This window comes from Meriones unguiculatus, chromosome 3 (assembly GCF_030254825.1).
Source record: "Meriones unguiculatus strain TT.TT164.6M chromosome 3, Bangor_MerUng_6.1, whole genome shotgun sequence".
Classification (NCBI taxonomy): Eukaryota; Metazoa; Chordata; class Mammalia; order Rodentia; family Muridae; genus Meriones; species Meriones unguiculatus.
The window spans coordinates 146,951,082-146,970,772 of NC_083351.1; the positions used below are offsets into that span (position 1 = coordinate 146,951,082).

Genomic DNA, 19,691 nt, shown 5'->3' on the forward strand with positions numbered 1-19,691 from the left:
CTAAATACTGGAAATGGGAGGAAAACATTTGTACTTGAAAGGAATCATTTGTATCTCTACACACTCTCTACTTTCTGATGCTTTCTCTACGCACTCTTGGCTTCAAGCCTAGTTAGTACCACAGGGCTGCCTCTATAAGCAGCCACTCGACCATTTCACCCCTGAGCGTTTCAGAACCACCTCAATTCACCTCTGCCAGGTAAGTCACAAGACTGAAGGTCGCCTCTGAGAAGGAGTCATGCAGGTACCGACACACCACGTTGATCCAGTTGGAACAGTCTCTGGAGTAGGTGTGTGTGCTGTACAAACTCATCATGTGAGCCAGGTTCACCAGTGTCGGGCACTTCTCTTCTGCACAGACCTGGGGGACACACATGCTCATTTCATTTGCCTACAACTTAAACCGGTTTAGCCCAAAGGCATTTACTTAAAAGAAATAACCTGAGATGCATATTTAAGTCCCAATGGATTTCAGTTCAAAACAAGGTAAGTAGATTTAAATGGCAGAAAACAAGGCGCTGCCAAGAAAGCTGTGATAGGGCAGCGGTTCCCAAGATTTGGAGGGAGACCCTTTTGGCAAACCTCTATCTCCAAAAATATTTACATTACGATTCCTAACAGTAACAGAGTTACAGTCATGAAGTGGCAACAAGGCTAAAGTTATGTTTGGGGCCTCACCACAACATGAGGAAGTGTATCAAAGGGTGGTAGCATCAGGAAGTTTGAGAACCGTGGCAGTGAAAGGACGGAAGGAGGCAGTGACATTTCCAATACTTGTCTGGGGTTTAACACTGGATGGCGTTTTCAGTCCATACCTGTCTCTGGTAAACGACCATCTATGGTTTTACAGTCCCTACCCATGACTTTATAACTGTTTTGTCAAACTCAAAGTGCTCTAGTGCCCAAGAGCCTAAGCAGGCAGGCTTGAGGCTTGAGACCCTCAGGATGGTCCAGGGCTGCTGTGTCAGAGCATCTTATAGATTAGCTCACAGCTTCAAAATGTGTGATAAGGTCACGGGACTCCACTGGAGCTGTGGCACCTTCCCGGGTGTCAATCTGAAAGCCAGGTATCAAACCCCTCTTCAGGAAACTATGTAAACATTGCGCTCCTTGGCCAGTCCTTGTGGAGGCCAACCTATATCATGTCCGTTTCCTTGCCTGACAGAGCTACAGGGCGGGAATCAGCACATCTTTGGGGACCTTACTGGCTGAATTCACAGCCTTAGTTCCTCGTGCCTGGGGTTAGTGGTGAAGACATCTCTTAGCTTCCTCTGGGAGACACTAGAACAATTGTTCTAGAACAATCTAGAACTGGAAAAAGGGCCCTTGCTGTTTTACAAGTCTAGTATTTACATATATGTAAGTATAGATGTATATATGTACACACGTGCTTTTCGAAAGACTGGCCTGTCATAATGTCTTCTTTCAGTTTTCTTTTCTTTTTTCTTACTTGTTTTTCTACTTTACCAGTAATGTGTTGCATACATTTTCATGACTGCCTACAGCATTTAGTAAAATATACGTATGTATTTAACTATTTAAAATAATTTGATAATTCAGAGGACATCTTGGAGAGCCTCTCAGCCATTATCCCTACGCGGGCTGGAGACATTAAGGCATGTACGGTTGCAGGAAATACTAAGTACCACGGTAGTTATTTTATAAATTCACCGAAAGCAGCTGATCTCATTCACTATCAATAAAACTAACAAGAAGATGGGGTAGGGCCTTGATTGATATTTCTCATTTCTGTTTCAACATATACAACCTAGTGAATAATTTAAAACATCATAATCTTAGAACTTCACAATAACTATTTAAATCCTTGCTAGATAAGTTTTCTTGAATAACAAAGTTTTCTTGAATTCTTTGAGGGTTTTCATTTGTTTTTGAGCCTGGTTGTACAACCCAGGCCAGACTTGAACTTGTGATCCTTCTTCCTCAGCTTTCTGATCGATGGGATTTTAGGTTAGCGCCACCACCACTGGCTATCCTGAATTCTTACAAAACGGTATTTTTTTTTCCTCAACAATAATTTTAAAACATTTATCTTTGAAAAGGAAGAGAGAATTCGTGTGCATCATTATTATTAAAGAGAAAACGATCTAAGAATTAATTTTGACATTTTGAAGCAACAGGTTAAAATACAGTCCAACGATCAAAACAGAAATGTTCTGTAACAAACTTTTTTTTTTTTTTTTTTGCATGATTCCTGCCATAATGAAAGAGTGTTGCCTGGCCCTGAAATGCCAGGCTCTCCATGGGCACAAACAGAGATCTAGTGATATTTGCATAATGAGGAAGCACATAATGGTGGAAAATTACTCTCAACAGTTACAAGTGAGGGAATAAATTAAGGAAATCAATTTAACGCTCATCCTGCAGGCTTCTAAAAGCATACACAGAGGGAGCCATCCTGCGCTGCTCTGCAGGAGAAAACACACTTTAAAAACAATTTAGCAATCACAGAAGGCCTGATTTGGATTCTTAGAAGAAGATGAAAAAAAAAAAAACAAAACAAAAAAAAACAAACCAAAACCAAAACCCCAAACCATTATGTGGGGACTTCCTGTGTCCTGCTGAAGTCAGAACATAGGCAGCTTTCTCCTCAGGGGCTATGCACCCTTTAGGCAGGCGCGGCTTCTCGGTGATCCAGCTTTTAGTAGGTTGGCTACTGCACACACTCTGGCTACATCTATTAAATGTTCCTATTTCCCTATTTGTGCTTTTTGTTTCCTTAAAAATTCCAATTAAGTCAAATATCTATTTTCCCCTCATATTTTCCTTTTAACCCCTCAATTGCAGTGGTGTGTGTGTGTGTGTGGAGGGAACCTTGTTTATATTTTTTCTGATGATGCATCATTACAATATTGATATGAAAATGTTTTTAATAAGGTCTATATCATCCTAAATCCTCATCAGTGAGAGTACTACATATAAAGTTGGTTTATTTTAGGCACATCGTCTCCAAAAATATTATTTTAGTTCAAATGATTAAGTTTTCTGCTAAATACTTAATGTTCTATTGAACTTATTAAAAATTAAGAATAATTAACTTTTGGCACACCCCCCCTTTTTTTTACTACCATGCATGCTCATCTTTTAAATTCATTAAGTGTATTCATTCATTATATGTGTGTGCATGTGTGTGGAGGTCAGAGCTGGTTCTCTTCTTTCTGCCCACCATGTGGGAATTAAACTCAGGTTACGAGGGTTAAAGGCAAATGCCTTTATCCACTGAGTGATCCTGCCAGCTCAGGACTGTGGATTTTTTTAAATTCTTATTTTGAGATAGGGTCTTACTCTGTAGCCCCAAGCTGGCTTACAACATACCATGTGGTGTCCTCAAACTCACAGAGTAGTGAGATTATAGACATAAGCCACCATGCTTTAAGACACTAAGATGTTCCTGTTAACAATGACAAGCTGAGTGACCTACAATTGGCTACTTAAGAATTTCTTTGTAGTTAATCAATTATAGTAAATTTAGAAATTCAAGTGTGGGGAGGGACTCAATGCCATTTATTAATACATCTTTTATCATTTCCTGTTTGTTTTTCAAGGCAAGGTCTCATTATGTCCCTTGGCTGTCCTACAAACCGCTAGGAAGACCGAGCTGCCCTTTCATTGTGGTGACTTTCTCTGACAGCTAGTGCCGCCATGCCCTGCCTAAGCGTTTTCTTGTCTACTACATGGCGTGGCAAGGTAACGCAAAAGCTCTGAGGTTCGTGACAGCTGTCTTGCTGCTTAGCGCCCTCTAGAGTCTGCACTCTGCAGCTGATAGGAGGCTCTCCTGTCACTGGGTCCTGCATGCCTGCCACCTGCATCACAGATCCTAAGAAACCTGTTTCTGTGAAAAGCTCTTCAAAAACAGGCAGTTTACTCATCCTTCTCTGTTAGAAATTTGTGGCTTTTCCTCCGGGGCTCTCATCTGTTAACTGTTGTCGTTCACCTTCTCCTCCCAGTTCACTTTCTCTACTGCAGTGCGCACGTCATTTTTAAAGGAATCTAATCTAACTTTTGTTGATAATTGTAAGATTTGAGTTTGAAAATATCCCCCCTGCAAGAGACAAAGACTGGCATACATACATTTGTCTATACGTAAACACAACTCTTATCTTTAGGGAGCTGTTCAGATGGGAGATTATTAAAAATATAAAATGTTAAAAATCATAGTTTATGAAATTAAGAGACATGCATTTTCAACACATGAACAGATGACATAAAAACAGCTATACTACTGCTTTCAGAACTGGGCAGTGGGAAGGAAAAATAAGTGTGAGCGGAGAGAAAAGACGAAAGAAAGTGTTAAAGAAAAAGTAGAAAGAATTTTAAGGAACTATGACTTCTCTGGGGGGGGCACAGGTAGTTATTTTCCTTTAATAGTTCTAGTTAACTTGTGTGAGTGTGTGTATGCTGTATGTGTGTGGGTGCTAGAAATTGAGCTCAGGTCCTCTGCAAGAGGGGCAAGGGCTCTTAACAGGTGAAGCATCTCTCCCGCTCTCTGCACGTGCCGTTTCTTCTGCTCAGAAAACTTCAATTGCTGACCCACTCACAGTCCCCCCTGGGGGGGTCTCACTTCGGTGGCTCCTGTCTGATCTTCAGCGTACGGCTAGACAGGACCTCATCTAGAGAGACACCTGCTGCCTGTGCCCCGGAGGGAGGGGGCGCTGGAGCCTCACCAGACTCTAGGGTAGCTCTGGCTTCCGTGCCTCTGCCCGCACTCCAAGGCCCTCGAGGAGCACAGTTCTATCTCCCTCACTCATCGTATCTCTAGCACCCAACCTGGTGCCGGGTCCAGATTTCCTGGTAGATAAGTAAGTGAAAGAGGGACAGACAGAGCGGTACAGAAGGAAAGTAGGAAAAGGAGCAGAAAAAAACTCAGACTCAGAGGAGGGTCACTCAGATTAAGTATTTTTATTCGCTGGCTTTCGTGCAACTCCTTTGCGTGAGAAACAGGATAAACAGGAGAGGCAAAACTGAGAGAAGAACAATGAGACGGTGTGCAAGACAGAACAGTGCTCTAAGCCTGATCCTTCCGTATCGCGTTTGCTTACCTTTGCTATTCGACTAGCTGTTTCTTTGCAAAACTGAGTCGGGTTGTCAAAATGCTGGATTAAGTGAGGCAGCAAGCAGAGGATGTTAAGAGGAAAGCCTGTCGGGCAGGGGCGAAATAAAAAAAGGAAACAAAAACCAACTTTATCGCACAATATTGGGAAAGCTAAAGGCACATTTAAAATGGTCTACAGAAACCATTTTCATTTTTATGGGCTATCTGACCCTATACATTCTTTTGCAAATAACTTACCTAACATGAAAAGTTATTACTATTATTATTATTATTATTTTTTTGGCAGAAATTAGCAACCTCAAACATGATGGGTCTACCTTCTAACTACAGTAAAATGCTACAGGCCGAGGATGAAGTTCAGTGTTTGTATGCTTGCTTAGCATGGGCAGGAAGCTAGGTTCAGTCCTCAAGCCCCACCCCCGCCCCACCACACACATCCCCTTAAAGGGATGCACTATCAACATGGATTCTAGTCATGTCACCTGACAGCTGGGACGGATCCACCAGTGAGTGTTTGGAGACGGAGATGAGTTGACTGAGGAGGTGCACGGTCATCTCCTGGGTAGATACTGAGGTAAAGCCCTTGAGGAAGAGCTGCTGAAGGCCTGGGAAGTTCGTCCACTTCAACTTGCTCTGCACGCTCTCAATCTTCTCTCGGCATTCTGACTTATCCAAAGGCAGGTGGACGAGCAGTTTGTTGAGAAGCCTGAGAGCCAGGAGGTATTCGTACTCGTAGTCAGATTCCAGCAGGGACGCCGCTATCCAGAAGATGGTGGCCATCAGGTTGGCGGGCTCAGCAGTTGGCTGCCTGTCGTCCATGCCTTTCTCTCTCAGTGAGGAGAGGCTTCGAGTCCTCGCCAAGCTGCCGCTGTGGTTCATCCGTCCGTCCGTTATATCCAGTGTGTTACTCCGCCGCCGGTCGCCTCTGCGGTCCCCTGCTAAACTTAACCTCAGGGAGTTACTTCTTGTGTTACTGCTGTAGCCCAAGTAACTGCCACTGCTAATGGGACTTGTGCTTAGGTTAAGCTGTCCAGTGCTTTTTCTGTTAGCTGCATACTTGTTTCCCATTACAGGATCGTGGTATGAGGTTCTGAGAGAGAGAGAGAGAGAGAGAGAGAGAGAGAGAGAGAGAGAGAGAGAGAGAGAGAGAAGTCACTTTTGCTACATTAAATTTTTTCTAAAAAACTGAAAAATTAACTTTTTTAATCCATCTTTGTTTCATGGAATTTGTTTTTCCTCCACATAAAAACAAAACTCTCTGATATGAACTCAGTGGCTAGCTCTTTGACCGCCTCCCCTGGATGGGGAAGCAGCCTTGCCAGGCCACAGAGAAGGACAATGCAGCCAGTTCAGATGAGACCGGATAAGCTAGGGTCAGATGGAAGGGGAGGAGGACCTCACCTATTTGTGGACTTGGAGAGGGGCATAGGAGGAAATGAGGGAAAGAGAGTGGGATTGGGAGGGGAGAAGGGAGGAGGCTACAGCTGGGATACAAAGTGAATAAACTGTAATTAATATAAAAATTAAAATTAAAAAAAAATGTATGTACATGTATGTGTAAATGCCTTCAAATGCCAGAGGAGGGGATCAGATCTTTTGGAGCTGGAGTTATGGGGTGGATGTGGTTGGGAGAAACCGAACTCAGCTTCTACTTGAGCTAATGCTGAGCCATCTCTTCGGCCCACATCTGATTTCCCCCTCCGGCTGACTTTCTTTTCCTTTTAGACAGGGCCTTGTGTATCCCAGGCCGGCCTCGAGCATACTCTGTAGCCAAGGATGACCTTCAATTTCTGACCCGTCTCTCTCCACCTTCCAAGTGCTGTCATTACAGGCAGGAGCCACCGCACCACGTTTGGGCCACTTCGCCATGTCTGGTGGTGGGGACCAAACGGGGGCTTTGAGGGCTGCCAGCTGACCTACATCCTCAGCCCGCCATCTGAACTCCACACTAGACTCCTCATTCACGGCCACCACAGCCACAAGTCTCCGGAGCCCCACACTCAGGGGCTGCCCGGATGTACGTTCTTACTGAGAAAGGGCGGAAAGCAGGTCGTAATGCTTCATGGTTTCAGCCAAGGTATCGATTGCAGATTCCAAGGTGAGAAGCAGTTCAATCACAAATCCCTGGGGACAAAGGACAGATTTTTAATTAATTATGTTCTTTTTTTTTTTTAATGGCAATGGACTTCCCGAGGAGATTTAAAAATAGAACCAACCTCGTGTTTGTGTTACAAAATAATTAATCTCCTGAGCACTGTGACTTTGCTGATTGGTGAGAACTCATCAGAGTAATGACACAGGTTGATTATAACAGCAGTGTCTCTAATTGCAACAAATTGCTCAGGCCGGAAGTCTACACTGTCTTTGTTTCCTTCCTTATATGTATCTTGAAAATATCACTTTCAAAAATATCCCACATCAGACTGCTTTTCCCCACAGCTCCCGTAGCCTCTGCGAATGGAGCCTAGAGCTTCGGCCTGCGGTTCCTCAACAGCCTCCTGCTGGACCTCTCTGATGCTACCTGTCCCCAGCAACCCACATGGGCACTGAGAGCCCTGACCCTGCACTAAATAAATAAATAAATAAATAAATAAATAAATAAATAGGAGAAAAGAGCCGGTTCCACCACATCCACTTCTCTCCTTTTCTCAAAACCTCGGCAGTGACTTTCTGTCGATGCGATGTCGTGTCAACGAGACCTTCCGCATTCTGGACTGGTGATGTCATGCCCCTGCCATCCTCCCAATGTTTGCTGCTGGCTCCCTTGCTGTCCGTGAAGTTACTCAAAAAAGACCTCCTGCCCCTGCCACAGGGCCTTTGTCCCTCTGACTCCTGCTTTCTACCCGAAGTGTTCTCAACGCAGATCATCACGAGATCTGGTTCATTGTGCTACCTCCTTAAAAATCACCGCTTGCTGATCGTGTGTGTGTGTGTGTGTGTGTGTGTGTGCACGTGTGTTGTGGCTCTTGGGATCAATACCTTATGATCTCACAACAGTTTACATTAAGGAAGACTGTGTGGGCTGTCGTTGGTAGATTAAACGCTTGTGTCTACAATTCCCAGAACGCCAAGACCTTGTCTTGTTTGTCACTGAAGATCCAAGGTCTGAAGCTGGCAAACCCACTGGACTGCACAAATTTGACTTCGTCGGGGTCATTTTTACTTATCTTTAAGAATGAAGCTCTGTTTCTCTTTCCGTTGAAATTTAATATCCTAACACCTTTTGGTGACTGTGGAGTAAGCTGTAGATAGGGTGTGGATGTATGTGTCAAAAAAGCTTTCTCTAATATAGATCACATGACCTAACCGGGTTCTTAAATGCTCAGCAGGAAACTTCACTCTGCCTGTTGCTAACCTATGTTAGTGATTAAATGGCCATCTGGCTGTTAACTGGGACCTGGCTGCCAAGATGAATCCTTCCCCTTTAGGAGCAGCTGATGATTGCCAAAAGGTGGTGGTAGGTACCTTACCTGCGCATCCTCCCCTGGGTCCCCTACGGTTTCCACGAGCCTGGAGAGCATATCAGAGAGCATATCTGCAGACAGGGGCTGCCTCAGGGCCCTGAAGATCTGGAAGGATCTCCCAGCATAGTGTCGGGAGGAACACGAAAGTGCCGACTGCAGAGCAACCTCGCTGAGATCACGCTCCAAGTGTGTTCCTTCTGAGAGGACAGGGGAGACCATGGGTGCTTGTGCGCAGCACAGGGAGTCACAGTCACTTCACCACCAGCACCCCCGCACACTCCCTGGCCATGCAGGCCGCACTCTACGGACGGCAATCGCACTGCGTCTGTGCTGGAGAAAGATCTTTGTCCTGCTCTCCGGGGAAGGGATCCTAGGGACCAGGATTTCTCACCCTCAGCAATGCTGACAGCTGGGAGACAGGTAGTTTACTGTATCGAGGGATGGCCTAGGCACTGAATGGTACTTAACGTTACTTTGCCAACCCTACAATGAGGATAAAAATGACTCAAGACACCACCAAAGATGTGGAGGGGCAGAATCATCCTTAGCAGGAAAGCACCATGTTAGCATGGAACTTCCTCTTTTTTACAAAGCTGGTCAGAATGTATTACACTTTAAATTGCAGAAAATTTTACTTACATACAGGGCTTTAAATTTTATAGTTCCCTTTGATGCAGCAATTCTCAACCTGTGGGCCATGACTACTTTGGGGGTTGCATATCAGAAATTATCAGAAATTTACATTACAGTTCACAATACTGACAAAATTGTAGTTATGAAATAGCAAAGAAAATAAATTTATACTTGGGGGTCACCACAACATGAGGAACTATATTAAAGGGTCTCAGCATTTGGAAGGTTGAGAGCCATTGCTTTAATGCTATTTTTCATAACTTTTAATTGTAGTATACAACTTTATGATATCATCCACATGACTATTATGTCACAGGTAGAAATCTTATTTTTAACTAGTAATTCTTCTTTGCCAATACATCTGTCATCATTCACATATTAAACAAGAAAAATTTTCTAAGAATGTATACCTTTTAAGATATCAATTAGTTCTATATTATATTAATTATCAACCTTTTAGCTGGCATCACTGAGAATTCAGTCACACTGATATTGTATCAAAATGTTGCTTAGCGTATCCATCAAACACAATACCTGTGTTTGACTGCTTGAAAACAGAGACCACATGCTTCAGGAAGGTGGTGAGCTGCTCAGCACTCTTGATGCTAGGGTTCTTGGCGGAAACATCCTCATGGTTCCAAAGGGGCCCTCGTTTCCTGAAAACAGAGGATGCCAACATTGGTTTGTCTGGAGTTGACGTCAACCGCATGCTCGTACCCGTCTGCACCTCGCCTTTGTGCTCAGGAGGGACAGTGGCTGAACACGTCAGCACAGGTCACAGCCTACTCCTATTGCTTAAGCACATGGACAAGGAAGGACCCAAAGCAGGTGGAGGAAGGCAGGACTGCGGCCTTGAGACAGTAGAAAAAGTTGGAAGATGAGCCTAACGAGAGGGGTACTGCTCGCTTGTAGAAAAGGGAAGTTTAAAATTTAGAACCTCTTTGTGTTTCCCTCTAATGTAGATTTTCCTAATTCCTAATTGTATTACATACTTTGATGACTCTGTCGCCCATAAAATTCACTTCCCAATTTTACCGGTAGAAATCAGAGGGACACATATGCAGGTGAAACCCATCCATTAAAAAGTGGCTGTTTATTATTATATGTATGCGTGCTTTCGCATGCACGTATGCATGTGCACACATTCATTACTGTTGCCCTCTGAGGTGAGAAGAGGACGTCACATCCCCAGGGACTGGGGTTAAGAGAAGGCGGTGAGCCACCGCGTGAGGGCTGGGGCTGGAACCTGGGTTCTCTGCAGGAACAACGAATGCTCTTAACTGCTGAGCCAACTCTCCGGCCTGCACTAAAATTTTTTATTTTTAATGTAATCCATAACCATGGGCCATAGGTTTTCAAGACTCTCCAGTGCAAACTTTCCCAGGCTCTCTAGCCTTACTGCCAGAACCTCTTCACCACTGCCAAACGCCCCCTGCTTCTCGGTTTGGCTCTCACATGGGACATCACACCGCTTCTCCGTCTATTTATCCCTTAGAGTCCTGCATATAGACCATAGAAAACTATTTGGTGGCTGATTACCGTGCTATGCCTTCAGGTAACAGGGTTGTCTTCGGGCATTTAGTAAACCATACCCGAGTTTTCAATGGGTGTGAGACTAGTTCAACACAAATGCTGGGCTAGCGAGAGCCGCGCGGTTACCTTGAGGTAATGAACTCCATGAGGGTTTTGACTTTCCCATCCTGCTCCGTTGAGAGGCCCACCTCGCCGAGGAGGGTGGAGTGGAGGTGTGAGGCGGCAGCGCTGTTGTTTCCTAAGCTGATGCTAGAGGAGGTAGAACTGGAGCTGAGCCCTGAGTCGGTCATGGGGGAGGGCTGGTAGTCGGGTATAAAATCGCTAATGCCTGCCGGGAGAGAAAGCCAGCCGTGAACAGACGTGCGCAGCAGGATGTACAGGAGAGCGCACAACTACCCTGGGCAGCGCCTCTCAGACATGGCATGCGATACATGGGGGACGGGGAAGGCTGGAGAACATCTTCTGCTGAGCCTCACGGGCGCAACCCTAGCAAAAGCTCTGGAGACAAGAAACTGCATTCACAGAGCTTAGCTGCACTTACTAAGCAGTCCTCTGCTGCCATCTGCCGAAGACCACTGACAGGAGCAAAGTCCTAGCAATTCCAGGCTTTTCTTCGGCTTCATTAACTCAAGTTACATTTCATATTTAATTCTGTGTATGCTGGGATGTGCAAATGCACGTAATGCTAGGTGTGTGTGCGTATGTATGTATGTTTGTAGGCCAAGAGGCAATTTATGGGCCTTGTTCTTTTGTTTGTTTGTTTGTTTGTTTTTTCCTCCACCACATAGACCCTGGCCCTTGATCTGTCTTTTAGCCACAGTTTTAAAAATCTCATGTGTCTGACATGTGATTAGATAAAAAGGCAAATGTGCTTTGATTCCTACAAACAATAATGTTGTAAACTGCTTTGCTAGTGAGTGAAATAAATAAACTGGGACTGTGAGCATAAAGAAAACAGAACTTAACACAGACATAGGACACAATGAAATAAGCGTCACCATAAAAGCCTCCTTAATTTTGGACCCCTTAGTTTTAAAAATGAAACATTTTAAAATGCAGCCAGGATAACCAAGGGGCTAAAAGATTTTTAAAGGCCAGCCAAGCTTTAGAAATTATGAGGAGTCTCACACAGCATCATTTTTTTAAAAAAACTGGTCATCAATTAATTAAGCACTTCTTGTCTCTGCTTATACATTCCCAACCTAAAGCTCGTTTGCTAGAGAGCCTTAGACATAAGAGCCTGAGTTATTCATTTCAGTGCATTCTTTGGTTGGTTACCACGGTTTCAGATGCTACTTAAAAATGATACAACTGCATTTTAAATGTCTGCACATGTTCACTGTCCCTTGGTTGACTTTTCGCTACTGCAGCAGGATTCCAACTGAAAAACCTGTGTTTCCACCTCAGAAGCCGTGGCCTCAAGGTCGGCCAGTACCTGTGAAGGTGTAATCTGAGTGCGCAGTTTGCTTGACTGTCAACACCCTGGGCTCGTTGAATTCCTTGTTCCTGAGGAGGACGGAGGCCACAGTGCGGATGCTGCTGTTGGGTCCCATCACGATCAGCAGGTGCAGGAGCAGGCGCTTGCAGTGTTCGTACACCTCAGGGTGGCAGTGGTCAAACCCTGGAGAGGACAGGACGGAAGTATGTCAGCTTGGAGGGCAGCGTGCTAGCCACCAGACCCACACGAGGAACCGGCCCCTCGGGCAGCACTCAGGGGTCCTAATGTGCAACGACGTAGCACGTGCATGTAACCAACCCCCCCACCCTCCAGAGACTCCAAATCGCATCAGGATTACCAAGAGTAGAATGGAAATACTAGATCGGGAGTGGTTACAGTACTCATCAGACATTAATGAGTGGCAAGGGAAAGAGTCCGTATATCCTGAGGTCAGAGAGTGTGCAAACTGTGGTGGGTTCAGCAAAGGCACACAGAGCCCAAGCATACAAGGGCTTGCTGTATGCAAGAGCTTTCAAGGAATACTGTGTATGATACCGCTTATTTTTAAAATGGTCTTGAGTCCCCCCACCACATTTATAATGCCTTTCTGCTCCACTGTATAAATGCCTAGCGAGAATCAGGGGTAAGTGTTTTTGTGTGCTTTTTGTTGTTGTTGTTGTGGTTGTGACAGGCTTACTGTGTAGTCCTGGCTGGCCTGGAACTCACAGAGATCCTCCTGCCTCTGCTCGGCTCTCAAGGTTACTTTTCAATCTGCTTCATGCCAAAAACCTCACGGCCTCTTAAACATTATGACTCTGCTATGTAACACCGGATGGCCATGATTTCGTTTAAGAAAGCGGGCAGTCTATGCTGCCTGGCATGGAAGACAAAATGTCTACTTGCCACAGGAACTCGGTGGGCCAAACACGGTACAGACATGCTCACGGTAGGAAAAGAGGCATTATAGATGTGGTGGAGTCCAGACCTGCCACCAAGGACACATGCTGTCCTCAGACTAATGCATTTACTCTCTCCCTCCACTCTGAAAGGCTCTCATCTCTGAGGCAAAAGAGTGTTGCAGCGACCACTCCCTGCTCCCGCCCGCCCATGCCCACTGTAGAATGTATGCATGTTTGCTGAGGGTACAAGGAGCCGTGGAATAGACTTAAGAAGAGGGACACTACGGTCTGCGGGAGAAGCTGGGAGGTAACGGGGTTGCTTGGCATGCCCCCGGCCCGGAGGTCGGTCCCCAGTGAAAGGCAGTAGGCATGCCTGTGGTCAGGTTAAGGGCAGCTTCCCACACTGGACTGAGAGAGTGTGAAGAGTCTCAGGAAAGTAACCCTCAAACACAAGAAACAGAAGCATGTTAGGTGGCGGTTTTCAACCTTCCTAGTGCTGCGACCCTTTAATACAGTTCCTCATGTCGTGGTGACCCCCAGCCAAAAGATCAGTTCCTTGCTACCTCATACTGTAATTTCGCTATGAATCATAATGTGAATATCTGATACAGAGGATTCTGATATGCGACCCCTATGAAAGGGTTGTCCAACACCCTCCCCTCCCAAAAGAAGGGCTGCGGCCCACAGGTTGAGAACCACTGATCAAGCGTTAGAACCAGCTTAAAATGGTCCTGGAAGTGCAAAGTGGGGGAGGAGGGACTAGAACCTGTTACCTATAAAAATCGCATGAAGGAGAAGATGGAGGTAACTTCCCCACTCCACCTTCACACTGTGGTCAATGATCAGGTCTGTGAGCAGGATCACCGCGATGTTACACCTGTGACAGGAAGAGTGCTGTTAGCAACGAGCTAGACACACCCCATACGAATTCCTCCAAGACCTGAGTATTCTACGGAAACACACTTTTCCAGAGTGGAAAAAGACGGGGGAGAACCCACACGCAGCCGAGGGAACCGTTACAGCGGTAACCTTAGCACAAAGCCCAGGGCTTGGGGCTCCTCATCTCCAACCTTCAGACCTACCACATATGCCAACTGCCCCAGGAGGTGGTCGGTATGTGTTTGGTGCATTGATAAGTTCTGAGAGAATGTAGTGAGATTTGCTTTGCTGTGGTTTTACTCACTAGAATTCAGGTTAATTGAATTAAAAAAAAAAACAAACCAAAAACGTGCTGACCACAAAAAAGTCACTGTTTTTTTTTCAGACATGGTAACTGGGTCGTAGAAAGGTCAAGTAACTACGCCAGACACCCAGAAGAGCAGCAGAAGGATTGGATTTAGAAACTTTCGTGCGCTCAGAACACGGCTCTGAATCTTTCAGCGAGGACCACCACCACTATGCGGCACTGTCAGGCAGTGTCTAGGAAGCTGAAAGGGCTCAGCCACCAGGGGGTCCGTAAGAGAGAGGAGCGACGCTCTAGTCCACCTGTGCAGAGGCAATCCGGGAGATGACGTTTCAGGCACGTAATCCACCAGTGGTGACCAGCAGCCTCCAGCTGGTGGGAAGGGCAGTGGCTCTCCTTGGTTATGCTCCATCACTTTCAGGCGCCAATTAGAATAAAGTGGCATTGCGTCACCTAGCAAGATAAAACGGTCTCATTTTCGGTACCATCTAATTTCTGCCGTAAACAAGCGCTAGTAAGACACAGCATTGCTATCTTGATATACATTTTCTAGGGAGACCTACATACAAATAGCATAAGCTCTGGGGGAGGGAAAGAGAGGCAGGGGGAGAGACTGAGAGACTGATTTATTGATTGAGGCTCCATCCTTTATACAGCAAAGCAAAACCATACTGACATGTCCCTATGTCTCCCCAGCTGAAGGCTGAACAAGAGACCGTAAGTAAAACTGCCTTGACACAAAGATCTTCCAGCAAGATAAGTGGTGCTAAATTTCCCGAGACGGGCCCAACACAAACCTACCTCTGAAAGAAATCTGCTGTACCACACTGGCATGCCGGGTGCAGAACGAACACCCAGAAATGTGAATTCTGTGTGACGTGGATAAGTCACTTAACCTCTCTGGACTTCAGTTCCATGATGCACAAAAGGAGGAGACTGGACCAGATCTTCCAGAGTCTGAATCTAGTTACAATATATGTGCTTTTATTCTACCTATCCTTCTTGTATCAGTGCTACTTGAATAGGATTGATGACTTTGGAAGTAGAAGAGAAAATGTTTCTGGGGAAATGTGGATCCATAAAATAAGCAAATCTGTTTAAAGAACAACGGCCAGACTGTAACCAATGTCTCTTCTTTAATGTTTTTGTTTTTGAGACAAGGTTTCTCTGTGTAGCCCTAGCAGTCCTGGAACTCCCTCTGTAGGCCAGGCTGGCCTTGAACTCAGAAATCTGCCTGCCTCTGTCTCTGGTGTGCTGGGATTAAAGGCGTGTGCCAGCGTGGACCAGCTCAGCTCTCTGACATTTCTTGAGAAGAGATTCTATATGCTTTCTGAAGGGAACCTGCAGCTCAGACAAAAATCTCCCAACTTACTATTGCTTAATAAATTCATTCCTTAAAATCAAGTCACCTTGGATCACATTAGAACTAGTGGCAGTCAAATATAATTTTAAAACAATTCCTTGTTAAAAAAAAAAAACAAAAACAAAAAACCAACAACCCCACCCCCAAGAAAACCTCATTAAACAAACTCATTAACATTAACACAGTTACCAACACTTGTCACCAAACTGGTTATTTAAGGAGCATTGAGAATTGGTTACTTTTTTCCTCTTCGTAAGACCCTCCGGAGCTGCTACTGTATCGAGACTCCAGTCTGTGATGTTGCCGGTTTAAATGACTGTTCAGCCCACTGTAGATGTCCAGGTGCACATAGCTGCGGGAAGGACCATCAGGGCCATGAGCCTATCACAGTGAAGTAGCATTTCTGGTTTATCATTCGCTTTATCTTTCTCTTGGTTGAGCACGTGGAGGCTGGAGTTGACCTTGGCTGACTTCCTCAATGGCTCTCTACTCTCTTTCCTGACTAAGGCCCTGCCTCTGTGGTTAGTCTTAGAGATGCCTTTTGCACCTCCCCTTCCTGAGTGCTGGGGTTACTGGTGGGCTGCCGTGCCTGCTTAGCTTTTGTGAGGGTTCTGAGAATCACTACTCTAATCCTCATGGCTTGTGTGGCAAGTGGCTTACGCATCAAGCCGTCTCTTCAGCCACTTTATGTTTTGCTTTCTTCGTGCAAAAGACGCACACTTTATTTAAATTATCACGAGAAGTTCATCAGGCACACGCCAATTTCTACCTTAGAATTCAAAAGCTGAGGCTCTCAACTACTCCTCTCTAAGCATCCAATCATGTAGGGATTCTGGGGAGAGCTAGGTATAGAGACAGGCAGAGTCAATATTCATTTAGAAAACTCTCCAGATAGAATGACTTGTCAGTTTATTTTTTTTTTATCGGTGGGGTGTATCAAAGAGTGTAGGATGCTGAGGAGTCAACGTGGCAATGTCCAAGTATGGAAATGAATGTTTCCCTAGAACCCTATCAGAGAGACTTATGCACGCCTGAGCAGAAACACTCACCTCTCTTCAAAGTTCTCCTTGAGGGCCTTACAGTCAGGGTTGCAGTCTGTGGGAGCTACCATTGTATTGCTACTGGAAGTAGTTCCTGTCAGAAAAAAAGAATACCTGTTAGCTTAATGAAAGAAATAAATATTTTCATCAATATGCCACGGACACAAAAGCAAAGTGCTGATGCTTATGACTGCCTTCTAAGTTTTTTTAAATAATATTTTAATGATGTGTTATTCTCATTTTATATGCATTGGTGGTTTGCCTGCATATATGCCTGTGTGAGGGTCAGATCCCTTGGAACTGGAGTTGTAGACAGTTATAACTGCCATGTGGTCGCAACCTCTGGAAGAGCAGCCAGTGCTCTCAACCACTTAGCCGTCTCTTCAGCCCCGGGACCGTCATATTCTTGACTATGAGGAAACAAATGGTGATGGTGGGTGCAAAAGGGGTGTCTCGGCGGGTAAAAGCACTTGCTAAAAAAAAAAGCCTGATGACCTGAGTTTGACCCCGGAGACCACACAGTGGAAAGAGATGATCCCTGGGAGCTGTCCTCTGACCTCCCCATGAACACGGTGGCATGCATATGCCCCTACTGTGCAATAAATAAATGCACTACAAAAGAAGAAAATAAATGGGTAAGAAATAATTGTTATGAAGACAGGGAGTGGGAGAAATGAAGAGGCTTCCATATTGTTGTTGAAACAGTGCCAAAAACAGGACTGTCTGACAAATCTGTCTTAAAAGTAGTCGTTCTCCAAAGTGTAACTCCATGACCATTTGTGGCTGATGGCTGTCTCTTCCCACTGACAGCACAAGTCTTCTGTGCTGAGAGTAATCAAGAGAAGGCTTGACAGGGGCAAACCAAGCAGAGCTGAGGTAGAATGCTCAGACTGAGGGGTGACAGAGGGGAGAAGTGAGCATGCTCCCACTATGCTCTGAATGTGCGTCTCCTGCCATGCAGCCTTCGTAGCCATGGGCTGTGAGGCTCCAGGAGGCTATGTGTGAATGGTGAATACAGGCGCACGGATGCCCACACGGATGCCCACACTCTTTCTCTCGGGAGATGATCAACACAACTCTTCCTGGGAGGTCTGATCCATCCGAGGGAAGAGGCTTCATACACTGAGACGGACATCAGCAAGACTGCCACCAACAAAGGACACCGGCAGCGCCCTCCTACAGACGTTAGGCACTGCCCGCCACCACGAGGCAGACCCAGGAGCAGGGCCGTCGAGGGAAGTCTTATGACACATCAGAACACAGCAACACAGCCATCAGCTATCGACGACAGGAAAACAAAGTTCCACTGTGAAACACGACTAGCAGGTCATTCCAGATATAAACATTCTGGGATGAAATGCTTGTTTATGTATGTGAAAAAGCTAGAAGTGAAGACATAGTTTCGGCAGAAAGTAGGAGTAGGAGGTGAAAGAAAAACACAGAGAAAAATGAAATTATGAAGATAGAAGGTCAAATATTTCCAACGATGCAGTGCTATCGACAAAGTGCGAGCTTGTAACACACACCGGGTGACTGAGTCTTACAGCATTTTTCAACAACAGCCAGGATCAGAAGTTCTCAACCTGTGGGTCACGACCCCCACAGGGTTACCTATCACATATTTACAGTACAGTTTCTAACAGTAGCAAAACTGCAGTTACAAAGTAGCAATCGGGGGGCCACCACACAGGAGGAAGTGTATTAAGGGGTCGCAGTGTTAGAAGGTCGAGAACCCCTGGCCTAGATATACTGCTGCATCGTCGCCGGAAGTTATTCATGCAGAACGTAACTGCTTCCACTCAGATCACCGCCAAGTACTTGAGGGAACTCTTGCTTCAGTGACTCCATACTGCATCATTCACAAATCACAGCATCACTCTGCACTTCATAAACATAGGACAAGTCTATTGATGGCAAACGGTACTTTCATTCGCTTGACTGGCTACAAGGCATAATACAGGCCCGAATAATTACATCATGGAATCACACAACTAGTTTTAGCAAATAAGTGTTTTTCTGAATAAAACAAGGTGACTCTGTTCATTAAAAGCACATGCAACAGCAACCACCACCATAAAGGAATTTAAAAAACAACAACCACCAACAAAAATGGCAAAAATTGTTGTTTAGGAACTTGTACCCCATTCCTGAAAAAGTACACAAGAACCACCACTATTTCTCTCTGTAACAGCAAGAATTTTCACACTGAAATTTCTTTCCTCATTTAAGATTTGCCGAGTCTCGAATCAGTCCCCATGCGCACCTGCTATCTGGTTTTGTTTCGTCGGTGATGAAATGTGGAGGGCACGTGGGCTCCGCTCACCTGAGGTGACCGAGGGGAGCTTGCAGCTGGGCGTGATGCGGTAGTAGGGCGGGTTATCCATGTGCGCGACGCCCGAGCTCACGGGGTCTGTGAGCTGCAGCTCGCTCACCAGCTCCTCCAGCAGCTGCACCGTTTTGTCCCTTCCCAGATAAACGATGACCTTCTTCACCTGCAGAGGAGGCGTTCGGGAGGAGAGAGAAACGAGCTTTTTAATGTCATGGCTTTGTCTGGGGGAGGCGGACACTTGAAATTTGCTTGTTTGTTTCCAGGCGTGCACGCCTCCCTCAGGGAATTAACGTGCACCATTTTCATGCTCTGCACCGTGAGGAGGCCAAGAGAGGGCATCAGGTCCCTTGGAGGTGGAGTTACTGTCGGTTTTGCACTCAGTGTTGGTGCTGGGGATTGAATCTGGTCTTCTGCAAGAGCAACAAGTGCCCTTGATTGCTGAGCCATCACTCCTGTCCCCACTGTGACAGATTTTATTATTTTTTTAAAATAAAGTTAAGCAGTTTGTGAAAGATGAATAAGCACAGGGAGGGCAGAAAAGGTGGGGGGAAGTTTTCCATAAAAACTTCTTTGTTAATGGAAAAAGCTTTGGGCGGTCATCAGGGCAGGACTGCCTTCTGACTGCTACTCATTCTTCACGGCAAGCATCTGTCTGTCTGTCTGTCTGTCTGTCTGTCTCTCTCTCTCTCTCTCTCTCACACACACACACACACACACACACACGAGCTTAACAGTACA

General features: G+C 45.5%; 1 protein-coding gene across 12 annotated transcripts in view; it reads right to left on the minus strand.

Annotated features, from left to right (window-relative positions):
• The window catches only part of Fryl (FRY like transcription coactivator), a 222,919-nt gene that overhangs the window by 31,791 nt on the left and 171,437 nt on the right, over window positions 1-19,691 (minus strand). For all 12 annotated transcript variants that reach the window (XM_021653944.2, XM_021653945.2, XM_060380743.1 and 9 more), the window contains 13 exons: window positions 18,948-19,116; window positions 16,634-16,718; window positions 15,824-15,936; window positions 14,524-14,674; window positions 13,812-13,915; window positions 12,137-12,322; window positions 10,828-11,029; window positions 9,703-9,824; window positions 8,542-8,732; window positions 7,101-7,195; window positions 5,554-6,161; window positions 5,058-5,155; window positions 191-361 (listed from right to left, as the gene is read on the minus strand). In XM_021653944.2, coding sequence (XP_021509619.2) covers window positions 191-361; window positions 5,058-5,155; window positions 5,554-6,161; window positions 7,101-7,195; window positions 8,542-8,732; window positions 9,703-9,824; window positions 10,828-11,029; window positions 12,137-12,322; window positions 13,812-13,915; window positions 14,524-14,674; window positions 15,824-15,936; window positions 16,634-16,718; window positions 18,948-19,116 — 2,295 coding nt within the window. The remainder of the gene's footprint in view (window positions 1-190; window positions 362-5,057; window positions 5,156-5,553; window positions 6,162-7,100; window positions 7,196-8,541; window positions 8,733-9,702; window positions 9,825-10,827; window positions 11,030-12,136; window positions 12,323-13,811; window positions 13,916-14,523; window positions 14,675-15,823; window positions 15,937-16,633; window positions 16,719-18,947; window positions 19,117-19,691) is intronic.